Raw genomic sequence first — 13,908 nt, 5'->3', positions numbered from 1 at the left:
ATATTTAGGGAGAGCATATGAAATAATGTTCCTTTACTCAAGCAACATTGTTTAGAGTCCGGCCCTGACATGAGTACCATAGTTTGGAGCTGAATGTGAAAACAAAAGTTATTTTGAGTGTTAAATCTCTTTTTGTTTCGCTATTTGAGACATTAAAATCCATTAAGTATAAAATGTAGAATTCAGAATAATAATTACATAGCTTTGCTTCATTCAACATGGAGAAGATATAACTGTACTTACAGGAATACCAACAAGGCCTCTAACCCCCACGTTTCCAGGCTCTCCAGGCTCACCCTAAAATGAAGATATTCTGAAATGTATTTAAGCATGGATTAACTAAGAAAGATCCCATATCCTTATAATCCTTAACTAAGCCATCCAATTACAGTAATGATGTGCAGTCTGCACAAACAAGAGCAACTTTATCAAAGCAAACTAATGAGCTACATTTACTGGAACACATAAAAACACCAGGAATTGAAATCTTTACAGAGCAGAATGTACAGTACAAAGCTTTGTTTAAACCTTCCAAAATATCTGAAATATTATTTGTGATTCATGAGGGAAATAAAAGAGCAAATGAATATATGCATCTGCGAAACATTATTATAATAACTATTGGCTTTCTGTCCCCCTCCTAATTATAGCATGTAGCATAAGCCATCACCAAACTGAGTATACCTTGCTTCCATCTTTCCCATGTTGTCCGTCATTTCCATGTTTACCAGGTGCACCCTTAAAACAAGAATACTGTTTTATTAGTTGCTTAGCAGAAAACCTTTCAAAACTCAGGAAAAGAAATGCTGCTTCAATGTACAGTAGATAGATAGATAGATAGATAGATAGATAGATAGATAGATAGATAGATAGATAGATAGATAGATAGATAGATAGATAGATAGATAGATAGATAGATAGATAGATAGATAGATAGATAGATAGATAGATAGATAGATAGATAGATAGATAGATAGATACTTTATTAATCCCAAGGGGATATTCACATACTCCAGCAGCAGCATACTGATACAAAAAACAATATTAAATTAAAGAGTAATGAAAATGCAGGTAAAAACAGACAATAACTTTGAATAATGTTAACGTTTACCCCCCCGGGTGGAATTGAAGAGTCGCATAGTTTGGGGGAGGAACAATCTCCTCAGTCTGTCAGTGGAGCAGGACAGTGACAGCTGTCTGTCGCTGAAGCTGCTCCTCTGTCTGGAGATGATACTGTTTAGTGGATGCAGTGAATTCTCCATAATTGATAGGAGCCTGCTGAGCGCCCGTCGCTCTGCCACGGATGTCCAGCTGTCCAGCTCCATGCCTACAATAGTGCCTGCCTTCCTCACCAGTTTGTTCAGGCGTGAGGCGTCCTTCTTCTTTATGCTGCCTCCCCAGCACACCACCATCTTATTGCAGATGTTGAAGGACGCCAGTCTTCTAAGGAAGTATAGTCGGCTCTGTCCTCTCTTGCACAGAGAATCAGTACTGGCAGTCCAGTCCAGTTTATCATCCAGCTGCACTCCCAGGTATTTATAGGTCTGCACCTTCTGCACACAGTCACCTCTGATGATCACAGGGTCAAGAAGGGGCCTGGGCCTCCTAAAATCCACCACCAGCTCCTTGGTTTTGCTGGTGTTCAGGTGTAGGTGGTTTGAGTCGCACCATTTAACAAAGTCCTTGATGAGGTTCCTATTCTCCTCCTCCTACCCACTCCTGATGCAGCCCATGATAGCAGTGTCATCAGCGAACTTTTGCACATGGCAGGACTCCGAGTTGTATTGGAAGTCCTATGTATATAGGCTGAACAGGACCGGAGATAGTACTGTCCCCTGCGGTGCTCCTGTGTTGCTGACCACAATGTCAGACCTGCAGTTCCTGAGATGCACATACTGAGGTCTGTCTGTAAGATAGTCCACGATCCATGCCACTAGGTATGAATCTACTCTCAGCTCTGTCAGCTTGTCCCTAAGGAGCAGAGGTTGGATGGTGTTGAAGGTGCTAGAGAAGTCTAGAAACATAATTCTTACAGCACCACTGCCTCTGTCCAAGTGGGAGAGTGATCAGTGTAGCATATAGATGATGGCATCCTCCGCTCCCACCTTCTCCTGGTATGCGAACTGCAGAGGGTCGAGGGCGTGGCATACCTGTGGCCTCAGGTGGTGAAGCAGCAGCCGCTCCATGGTCTTCATCACATGTGACGTCAGAGCGACAGGCCGGAAGTCGTTCAGCTCACTAGGACGTGATACCTTTGGGACTGGGGTGATACGAGATGTTTTCCAAAGCCTCGGGACTCTCCCTTGTTCCAGGCTCAGGTCAGTAGTATTAACAATTGTTGCTCTGTTCCCAGCTTCATAGTTATGTGGTCATCTATTCATCCATTTTTTCCAGTTTAGGGTCATGGCAAGTTGGTGCCAGTCTGTAACAAGGCACTATCACTCACACACCAATATTCACTCATAGAAGATCTCCAATTAATCTAACATGCACATCTTTACAATACAGTAGACCACCCTTAGTATTTCCCATTTTATGAAAGTGAAATTTAGCGAGAGATTTCAGGTTGCCACTTTGCTTCATATTTTAGTATGCAGTGTTTTACTTACAGGGTCGCCTTTTGGTCCTGGAAGGCCATCCTCTCCTCTTGAACCTATAGGACCCTAAATAAAAAAAAAATCCCCAAAACACTATTACTTCTATGACAGCGTATCACAGGATGTTATGCAAGCATACACATACTATAATGTTTGGGTTGCATTGTGATGGCATCGGGAAGTGGAAAATCCCACCTCCTCAGCTAAGAGGGAGAAAGGTGGACATAGTTAATAATAAGACATCTCAAGATGATATTATGGGAAGATGGGGGCTACTGACAGATGACAAGTTATATTAGAGCTGCCTCAAGCTATCCATGAAGGGTGACTGAGACTAAGCATGGCTGAGAATAGGTGACAAAAAACCTCCAGAGCTATATATAGGATTGGGGGCTCCTGCCTGATAAGAGAAGGACCAATTTGCCTCGGAGAAGAGACAGGCATCAAAGTGGACTGGCAGTAGCTCAGAGAATATTCAAACGGATAAAATGGAAATGGACGAGACTGTGCTGTTCTCTTAATTAAATGAGTAACTGCGGAGCGACTTTAGGGTTTCACCTTTTAAATGTCACCAAGTGCTTAAGGCATAGGGAAACTAAGAGGTGGTAAGAGGTGGTAGTCGGAGTATTATGTGGTGTTACGTTAGACGGAACACAAGACAATCACAATAGCTAATGGGGAGTTTGAACACCCACAGCACAGCACTTGCTATTGGTCGATTTGAGCCAAGGTCAAATGAACATGGACGATCCACTGCAGGATTGCACCATTGTTAAGTGAGATTGCTTTGGACAGAGTGAGTGAAACCTGCTGAAATTCACTGATGAATGTTGGCTTGTGTTGATCAGATCTGTAAACTGTTTAGGCATCTTATCTTGCGCAAACTTTAAAGTACCCCAGGTCATCATGCACTATGGCATGTGGAGATCCATAGCTGATATCCAAATGTCCAACAACAACAGACAATGTAATTGGTCGGCCTTCTCTAATGAAAGCATTGCTAATGCCGATGTGGCCTTGTATGAGTGATGTTGATGGTCAACAAGATTGAGCTTCATCGGTTACACTTGCTTTTCTCACTCTGAACCTTTCTACCCATTCATAAACTTTTTGTTGAGTCATTTCTGTAATGAGCCAACACCCTTTGGTGAATTTCAGCAGGTTCCAATCCCTCTGCACAAGCAAAGTCCACTTTAGCGTGTTGATCAGCAATGGAGCAATCCCATAGCTGAGCACCAATGTTCATTTCACCTTGGGTTTCAACTAGACTAACAGTAGATTGCTACATTGTGCGTGTTCGAATTGCCCAGAAGCCAACATAATTGTGTTGCAAATGTTTTGCATCAGTGTCCATTGTGGTCTCAAGCTGGTTTTATGACATCAGTCACTGCACACTCCACACAACTCAGTCTCAAAAGTGCACCATTGGATGAGGTGAAACACGAGGTTTGTAGCATGAACATACTGCGGCCTACTGAAATAATAGCAGAAGCCACATGATGCTATCAAGTCAGCATGGATTCATTTCCAAAAGGAATGTGTCCTACACCTTGTTGAATTCCTGACTAGAAGAGTTCAGCAACTGTTCTAGGGGCAAAATTGATCTTATCCAGTACTAAATACAGGGCCAGATTAAAGCCAAGTGATGCCCTAAGCACAGTCCGTCAATGGTGTCCCTCTGCCCCTTCCATTACTTAACATTAAGGCTCAATAGGTGCTGAAGTGAAGACAAATGTATCTATTTAAAATTAAATCTACAACACAAAAAAGTTTGACGAAAGTGAAGGGGTTTGAATACTTTCTGAATCCACTGTATATTGGGTGCTATGTGAAAATCAATCTTCATAAGAGGATGTACTCATATACTGTACAATAATGATGCTCACTCACTCTAATTGGATTACTTTAGTTAATCAAATGTTCAAATCTTTTTGACATAGGATGATATGACTAAGAACACAGGGAAATCAGGCAGAATCATCAGAAACAGAGAGCAGGCTAACAATAGAACCCATGGCCTTAAAGCTCTAAGGCAACAGAACTAACTGCTGCATACAAATTTGTGATTAAGTAAAGAAAACTAAATTACTTTGTCTCCTTTTGATCCTTGTATTCCTTCAGGTCCTCTTGGGCCTTGTTGTCCCTTAAGCAAAAAAAAAAAAAATTTGTTTAAATAGCACATGGCAACAACAAGAAACTAAGGCATGCTACTGGAAATTTAAAATATTATATTAAATTCTACATGTTTCTGTAAACTGGACTGGTCCAGAGCTTTTACATATTTATTAATACAGTTCAAATAGAACTTATATACATTAAATAATATGTGATGGTTTAGATCAGCAGTATTCATATCTCGTGTCCTAAACAATGAATACATAACAAACTGCTTATGATCACAGAATGTGTAACATAAAATTATTTTTAAAATGAATAGCAGCTACAGTATTTTCTTCAATTATTCCATCCATTACAATTTAGCTGTAGACATTAGTATTCCTATAGTATACAGTAAATGTTGCATTTGTTTTGCTTCCAAATCATTTCATCCGTTCCTCTTCCATCCATCTATAATTTTTTAGCTTTTTGTAATTCAGCTCCCACCAGTGTCAGGGCCAGGGATATCCGTCTTTTGCAGGACACAACTATGCACTCCTCCACATTCACTCATTCAAAACCCAGTTTAAATTCATCAAATAACCAAACCTAGGAGTCTTTGGCAGGACAACCTCCACAGACAAGGAGAACGCATGCAAACTCCACACACAGTACACAACACAATTAATAACTCACCAGGGGACCTGATGGACCAGGAGGTCCTGGAATGCCATTAAATCCTGGAGGGCCCTGTATCACAGAATGAAAACATCATGTAAATGCGAAATGTAAATGCAAAGAACTTTAAAGATAATGGAAACCATTTATACAACTTTCTAACTTTTTCGAATGATGCTGAACATCATAATTCATCCCAAATAATGTACCAGCAAACTACTGCAACAATTTTTTTTATATATAAATATAATGAGCAACCTGTTAATAAAAACAAACAACACGATCTTTCTTGGTCCAATTAACCAATTTATCAAAGGTTGACGGTACATGCCTGGCAGTATTAGACAGAGCACTAGTTCATCACAGGGTCCACTCAAACTCCCATAGGGTCAATTACCATAACAAGTATGTATTTAGGATAAGGCAGAAAACCCAACTGCCCACAGAAAAATCTATGCAGATATAAGGAGGACATCGAAACTCAACACACCGAAAAATGACCAGGCACTTAATCATTGAGAAGAAGCACTAACCACCTTGTCACCATGATGCCAATGTTGACTTTCATCTTACTATATTCACATATTAACTAAAACAAACAGAACACATATAGCAAGAAGAAGAGTAAATCAATATGATACTTATTAAAATAATAGATATAAGAACACAAGACGCTATATAAATGTAATGAATTATTATTATTATAAGACAAAGGAGAGAGGACTATTTGGCTAATCAGCTTTTGTCTGGTTAGCCAGCAGTGAAGCTGTGCTCTTTAAAAGTTGTCATGGTTTCAGCTTCAACTACTTGACTCAATAATTTGTTCTAGAGGACAGGCTACTTGATTTTCAGTGTGTTGCATTTGTTAATGTTGCCAAAGAAAATGAAGAACAGCATTATTTTAAGTCTATCTACCCATATTGGAATGTAGTTTTTTCACAGATATTGCATGTCAAAGAAAGAAAGAAAGAAAGAAAGAAAGAAAGAAAGAAAGAAAGAAAGAAAGAAAGAAAGAAAGAAAGAAAGAAAGAAAGAATCATATTTGAGTCTACTTACTTTGTCTCCCTTGTCTCCAGGAGCACCTGGAAAACCTCTTGTCCCTTTTGGGCCCTAGGATATTAGATGAATTAGATGAAGTTCACTGCAAGGACTTGTGATGCATGCTTTAACTTGTTAATCTTATTGATTACTTGCTATTTTAAAATCCTTTCATCTTTACTTCAATAAGCAAGAACTAAAGCCCAATATTTTTCCCTTCAGCCTGTTTTTTAAGAGATGACACAGTCAACTTAGAACATGACTCCATATATCTGTTACCTTGTGTTTTTGGTAATAAGGCAAATCAGGTTAATAATAATAATAATAATAATAATAACAGCGAGTAATTGAGCAGTATGGTGTGTTGTCTTCTACACTGCAGTCTCCTCAGGAAGCAACTTGAGCTCAAAAGAAGCAAAATGTCTGAAGAACCCTACCAGGAAAGCCTACTCCATCACAGAGAAAACCCTGGAAAAGAGGATGGTGGCAAAATCGGATGCCATGATGAAAAATCCCCTCCAGGAGGTGCTCTCTTGGAGCAATTTTAGCAACTCATTTCATCATGGTGTGCTAAGAAGTGCCTCTCAGAATCTTTTCTGCACACTGCTATCAGGCAACTCCTGACATACTTGGTAAATTAATTTTGATCTGCATAATACAATATACATTTATTTATTTCATTTTATTTATCAATTCATTGACTGGCTGTATTATTTGTCCTGTGAGTCCGTATTCTTGTTTTTTATGTTTCTACCGCTGTACGCATCTGAAGTTCCCCAAGGATTAATAACGATCTAACCTAATCTATATTGATGATTCAGACAGAAGTAAGCCTATAAAAGAGTTTAGCTAACAGTGGTGAAGCGGTCCAGTATAGAGTGACACAACTGTGATGTGATCAGTGATTATCACCTTATAATCTTCCAGTAACCATTATTAAGCTGCTCTTCTTTCACTTCACTAACCTCCATAGCTTTCAGTTTTCCCAACTTTCAAAGATTTGATACATTTCCATTAGCATTTATTCATTAAAAACTGTCCACTTTTAATCTTAATTTTTCAATGCTTTGTTTCAGTTGTTCTATTAAATATTTTAATCATTTTGCTTTGTACAATGTGTAATAACATCATGAGTCTCTAATTTCTAAAAAGAATTATCATCCACAGCATTTTCATCTCCACTTATTCTAATGAAGGGACATGGTAGCAACTTCTGTCCTGGGATGTTATCTACTAAGTAATAAAACACCAAGGTCTATGTGTCCAGTCCCACTGATCAATCTAATTGATCAGGGTGGCATGGGGTGATTGGTCAGTATGGCTTTGGTGATGTGATGAAAAATGAAGAGTGAGGGTGAGATGCACAAGTAGGAGAAAAGGCATATGAGGTCTGCTGATATATATAGTGACGTGTGAGTCCCTGTCTTGCACCCCAAAACACGAGGCTGAGTCTCAGTACTTTAGCAAAACCAGCTTTATTTAGCTTGAAACAGGAACAGCACTGTTATTTATTATAGCGGAATCTACCACTCTCCTATACACAGACACTGCAGTCAGGCAGGGTCGTGGCGAAGTAATACTGTTCCCTGTATTTATAATGTTCCTTGCATCACCCATTGACGACAGGCACTTATAGCATGACCACAGTCTTTTCGTAGTTGCTTCGAGCTTGTGGTTGCCCCGGCAACAGATAAACAGTCTTCCACAGATGCAGTGATCGCACTTCGGGACACTCTTCAGCGTATTGTCCCATTTTGGGGAGTCCTAAAAGAGTTTACAAAGCTCACTCTCTCTCTCATATATATATATATATATATATATATATATATATATATATATATATATATATTGTGAAGGATTGCCGGCTTTTTACTCCGGTCCTCACCCCCAGGCCGCCAGGAGGAGCTCTCCCAGCAGCGTGGACGTGCCCCGAGTTCCAGCAGGGCCGCCTGGACTATGTAGTTTTTATACACAGCCCTGCTGGATACCTTGGGGGCCACCGGGAGTCGCTGTAGGGGGGCTCGTGGACTCTTATGCGCCCTATAACCCGGGAGTACGTCACGGTCACGTGACAGGAAAAAACGATGTGCTCCCGGGTTGAAGGAAAGGACTGTTTACCCTGACCCGGAAGGGATAAGGAACTGTGGACGGATTGGACAGGAACACCTCCAGGTCAGGGTGTATAAAAGGACGATGGGAAATCCCAGACGTTGAGCTGAGCTAGGTGGATGGGTGACAACGCGTCTGGGAGTGTGGAGGATTATTGTTATTATTATTATTATTGAGTATTGTGGAGAGGAGGGTGCTTTGTGCACAATTATTATTATTAATACATCATTATTTGGACTTTTACCTGGTGTCTGACGTCTAGTCTGAGGGTTCAAGGGGTCACGGAGACATCAAACTATCACAATATATACAGTATATATATATATATATATATATATATATATATATATATATATATATATATATATATATATATATATATATATATAGTACTGTGCAAAAGTTTTAGGCAGGTGTGGAAAAAATGCTGTAAATAAAGAATGCTTTCAAAAATGGAAGTGTCAATCATTTATTTTCATCAATCAACAAAATGCAGTGAATGAACAAAAGGGTAATCTAAATCCAATAATATCCACAGATCTTCTGTGGATGTAGGCTTCCTCACATCCTTCTGTCTCTTCATGTAATCCCAGACAAACTCGATGATGTTGAGATCAGGGCTCTGTGGGGGCCATACCATCACTTCCAGGACTTCTTGTTCTTCTTTACGCTGAAGATAGTTCTAAATGACTTTGGCTGTATGTTTGGGGTTGTCCTGCTGCAGAATAAATTTGGGGCCAATCATACGCTTCCCTGATGGTATTGCATGATGGATAAGTATCTGCCTGTATTTCTCAGCATTGAGAACACCATTAATCCTGACCAAATCTCCAACTCCATTTGCAGAAATGCAGCCCCAAACATTCAAGGAACCTCCACCATGCTTCACTGTTGCCTGCAGACACTCATTATTGTACCGCTCTCCAGCCCTTCGACGAACAAACTGCCTTCTGCTACAGCCAAATATTTCAAATTTTGACTCATCAGTCCAGAGCACCTGCTGCCATTTTTCTGCAACCCAGTTCCTATGTTTGCATACTTGAGTCGCTTGGCCTTGTTTCCACTTCGGACGTATGGCTTTTTGGCTGCAACTCTTCCATGAAAACCACTTCTGGCCAGACTTCTCCAGACAGTAGATGGGTGTACCTGGGTCCCACTGGTTTCTGCCAGTTCTGAGCTGATTACACTGCTGGACATGTTCCGATTTCGAAGGGCAATAAGCTTGATGTGTCTTTCATCTGCTGCACAAAGTTTCCTTGGCCGACCACTGCGTCTACGATCCTCATCGTTGCCCGTTTCTCTTGTGCTTCTTCAAAAGAGCTTGAACAGCACATCTTGAAACCCCAGTCTGCTTTGAAATCTTTGTCTGGGAGAGACCATGCTGATGCAGTTCTTAAGTGGAGGTTTTAAGCCTCCTACACAGCTGTTTCTGTTTCAGTTAATGACTGTGTTTCAACCTACGTGTGACATTGATGATCATTAGCACCTGTTTGGTATAATTGGTTGATCATACACCTGACTAGAATCCTACAAAATCCCTGACTTTGTGCAAGTGTACCTATAAGAATTGATGCTGGCTTGAAGGCAAAAGGTAGTAACACCAAATATTGATTTGATTTAGATTTTTCTTTTGTTCGCTCACTTTGAATTTTGTAAATTGATAACAATAAACAATCATTATTTATATTTCTGAAAGCATTCTTTGTTTACAGCATTTTTTCACACCTGCCTAAAACTTTTGCACAGTACTGTATGTATGTATATATATATAATATGTATGTATGTATATACAGTATATATATATTAAATGGAAAAAGAGGATAGCTTTTCATGAATATAATAATAATGTCAATGTTGTGTTTGCAGTATTTTTGTCATATCTTGAAAGCATCATGAAATTAGACTATTGGATATTCCGTCCATTAAAGGAATACATATTTACATAGTTAATTGGCTAAGTTCAACAGAAAATGTAACTCATTTGTTCCTTCATTAGCTAACCTTATGTGAACTACAGTGACATCCAGTCCTGCTACTTTAACTGCCTCTCTGCAAATGGTCTTCTTAATGGTGGGTGTCCTCAAACATGTTATCCTAGTATTATAGAAATGAGTCAGTTCTCATGGATTAAAAAATAGCACTCAGTCTTCTTCTTTTTGTAAAGAATGTAGTGTTATAATGTAATGGGGGCTCTGCCTGTCGTTCTTCCTCTTTGGCTTTTTCAGTCATGGTTTTGCCCATTACAATGGAACTCCTCAATGGCCCTTAGTGTCCCTGACCAGGCCAAGTCCCAGGTGAGGCCATTAACTGCTGGGCAATAAAGGGCACTGCCGTAGCATTCACTCCTGCTGCAGTAGGCAGGTAACAGCCATCAAATACTGTAAATTCAACAAGAATTCAACAAAATGTTCAGTGCTGAATGTGTTCAGACTCTGGTACTCTGGCGGTTTGCTCTTGATATTTTTGTTTTTCCCTATGGATAAACAAGGTATTACTGTTTATTTTGTTTGGATTACAGAGCATTAAATGTTTATAAGGTCTTTAATGTCACATGTACAGAGTACAGCAAAATTTTTACTTCTATGTGCTAATCAACATGGAACAAATTGACACTCTCCAGTGCCATAATTAGTGATTATTATTATCTGAACTGAATAAAAAATATGTATTACTGATCTAGAATGTATTAAGGTTAATGAAATCAAATACAATAATTTAAAACACTGTAAAATAACAATATTGTACAAAGCACCTAGATGAAAAGACTGAGACACACACCGAATTGGAGCTAAGCCCAATAACAGTATTCACAGTAGTACTCCTAGCAGAATCACCTTTCGCTGTTAAAGCTTTGGGAAAGTTCCCCATAAAAATGACAGTCACTGAACTAGACAGGCTATTCCACTCTAACAGTGTTCCCGATTGTCGACCACTGTCACATGAGGTGTCCCTTTCCACCCTACCTTTATTATCTGCAAGGCTGTATTTAAAATGCCCAGGGAGTCACCACCTGCCTTCTCGAACCTTCCAGGACTTTTAAGATGTAATGAGAAAGTTCCAGGGGTTCCTGGAATACACACCTGTGAATATCCTGCTGTCAATCACCTGTCCAGACCCCGCCCATCCCTAGGGTGACAGTGCTGGCTACAACAATATTAATAACAGCAACAGCGATTTACATTTGGAATTGGGACTCTTTCTGGATCAGTTCTGTTAAAGTGGTCTGTGTTAAACAGGGACGTGCGGTAAGGGGAGGCAGGTGAGGCTCCATGAAAAGTAAAAAAACTAATAATCCATCCATCCATCCATTTTCCAACCCGCTGAATCCGAACACAGGGTCACGTGGGTCTGCAGGAGCCAATCCCAGCCAACACAGGGCACAAGGCACGGAACCAATCCTGGGCAGGGTGCCAACCCACCGCAGAAAAACTAATAATGATAACATAAAATAAATGTGTCCACTGGTCTGTGCTATACATTTGTTTTCTGTATGATATCAATAATTGTGATCATTTTTATAGTCAAAATCGCTGAATTTTCGCATTTCCTGTTGAGATACACAGGAGAAACACAAGGTGCGGCAGTGACAAGCCAAGCCTCACCTCGGACTGCGCTCTCCCTCACACACCTTCTGTTCCGATTTCTCAAAACTGGGCTTTCAATCAAAACAGGAAGGGATAAATAACAGAAGACCAACACCAGAGGTAAAAGGTTTGCTTCAAACTAAGGGACAAAAGACAACTTTATCTTTTCAAACAGAGTGGTATACCTGAAAAGACTGGCTGTGTGGCTGTCCTACAAGAAACCGCCTTTACTGCTTTCCGTGCCTTTTGTTCTCAACTTGTGACAATGTATGGACTCACACGGGATATTGTGACATGAAACATTTACCAAGAAGCCTGCAGTCAGTGAATATATTTGTAAATCAGACAAGAAGGAGTCAGTGTCTCACCAGCCATGAACCTCACTACATGTCACCGGTGTTAAATATACAGCTTAGCATTTCTTTAATTTCTACTTTTCTTTTCTTGCTTTGTTTTGAGGGGTTTTCAGGTTTTATTTGATTATTGAAGTACTGTATTTGTTTTCCTTTTTTATTTTCCTTCCTCTTTAGTCCCGCTAACTCTCTTCTTAGTTGTTTAATCCATGTGTACTGTTTTATCAGGTTTTAGGATCTTTTGTGTTAATTAACTTGCCTTTAGTGTATCCTTATTCAATTGGTCCATTCGATAAAGAATAAAAACATTTTATTTCAGGTGTTATGCTGCTCTCATTAAGATAAAGTAATTAACCTAATTAAGATGTGTTCAGATCGTAGGGTTTAGATTAGCCAAACTACTTTTGGGTTGTTCAGGTCCTCTGATTGCTATGCTGGGTCTTGTGTCTGCTGCCAGTCAGGATATGGAAGGGAATTGCACACATTTGTGTCCTCCCACACCCAGATTTGTTGAATATACTGTACGTTTTTCTTAAAAAAAGGTTAGTAGAGGTAGTATTATTGTCACATGTATGGTAAAATTCAAACTGCGACTTGTCACCAGTCCTTCATGCCACGATAAACAAGAATGTCTTGAAATGACTTCATTTTAATTTATCGAAAATGCAAATCAGCTTACCTGAGGTACTTCTCTAAGTAATGATGGAATAAGGGCTAGCTAATAAAACTTAATATTTATTTTTATTACATAGCAAAGGATTATGTAGACAAGTCAATTTATACATTATGAAAAAACAAATTAAAAGTGTTGTTGAAGGATTTATTGTTGTCAGCTTGCCTTTACACATCTAACTCTGTTATGAATCAATGAAATGCAGAACCACTTTGATTGACCAAGTACAATTTTCTACTGAATACTTATATTTGTTCGTTAAATATAACATATCTTTCAGAATACTAGTATTTACTTTCTAAATGCTTGAAAGCATTGAATTGCCAAACCAAAGGCTGCCTGAAGACATCTAAAGAGGAAGATAAGTTTTGCACTTGAGCACCATTGCCATTGCAGTACCATTTCACCATTTTGAAAATTATTATTTCCAGATGCTTTTTGTTGTCACAAACAATGTGTGTGCAATCACAAGATGCAGATTAATACTCGACAACTGTCTTAGCTTGAACAATGGACGTGTTTGTAAAGTGTTTAAGCTTTACCTCCATGCCCAATTGACTACAATGTAAAGTGACAGTGCAGGCAAAATATTTTCTTTAATTTATAGAAAGCAATTAACTTTAGGACATAATTTTGTGTGGCAAATGCATGTAGAACATATTTGTGAGGAAATAACTTTGACTTGGAAAATTCCATAATAATCCTTGCAAAAACTGCAAAGCAATGGCAACACGTCATGGTTTGAAATGAAAGCTTTGATCTAATATAGTATTTTTGTA

General features: G+C 39.2%; 1 protein-coding gene across 1 annotated transcript in view; it reads right to left on the bottom strand.

Annotated features, from left to right (window-relative positions):
• Nucleotides 1–13,908, bottom strand: part of LOC114664066 (collagen alpha-3(IX) chain-like) — a 164,941-nt gene that overhangs the window by 37,527 nt on the left and 113,506 nt on the right. The window contains exons 21-26 of the mRNA XM_051936132.1: nucleotides 6,429–6,482; nucleotides 5,391–5,444; nucleotides 4,687–4,740; nucleotides 2,610–2,663; nucleotides 685–738; nucleotides 244–297 (exon numbers count right to left, since the gene is read on the bottom strand). Of these exons, the coding sequence (XP_051792092.1) occupies nucleotides 244–297; nucleotides 685–738; nucleotides 2,610–2,663; nucleotides 4,687–4,740; nucleotides 5,391–5,444; nucleotides 6,429–6,482 (324 nt within the window). The remainder of the gene's footprint in view (nucleotides 1–243; nucleotides 298–684; nucleotides 739–2,609; nucleotides 2,664–4,686; nucleotides 4,741–5,390; nucleotides 5,445–6,428; nucleotides 6,483–13,908) is intronic.

The sequence above is a fragment of the Erpetoichthys calabaricus genome, chromosome 13, assembly GCF_900747795.2.
Source record: "Erpetoichthys calabaricus chromosome 13, fErpCal1.3, whole genome shotgun sequence".
NCBI classification, from domain to species: domain Eukaryota; kingdom Metazoa; phylum Chordata; class Cladistia; order Polypteriformes; family Polypteridae; genus Erpetoichthys; species Erpetoichthys calabaricus.
This window is presented reverse-complemented; position numbering and strand designations above follow the sequence as displayed.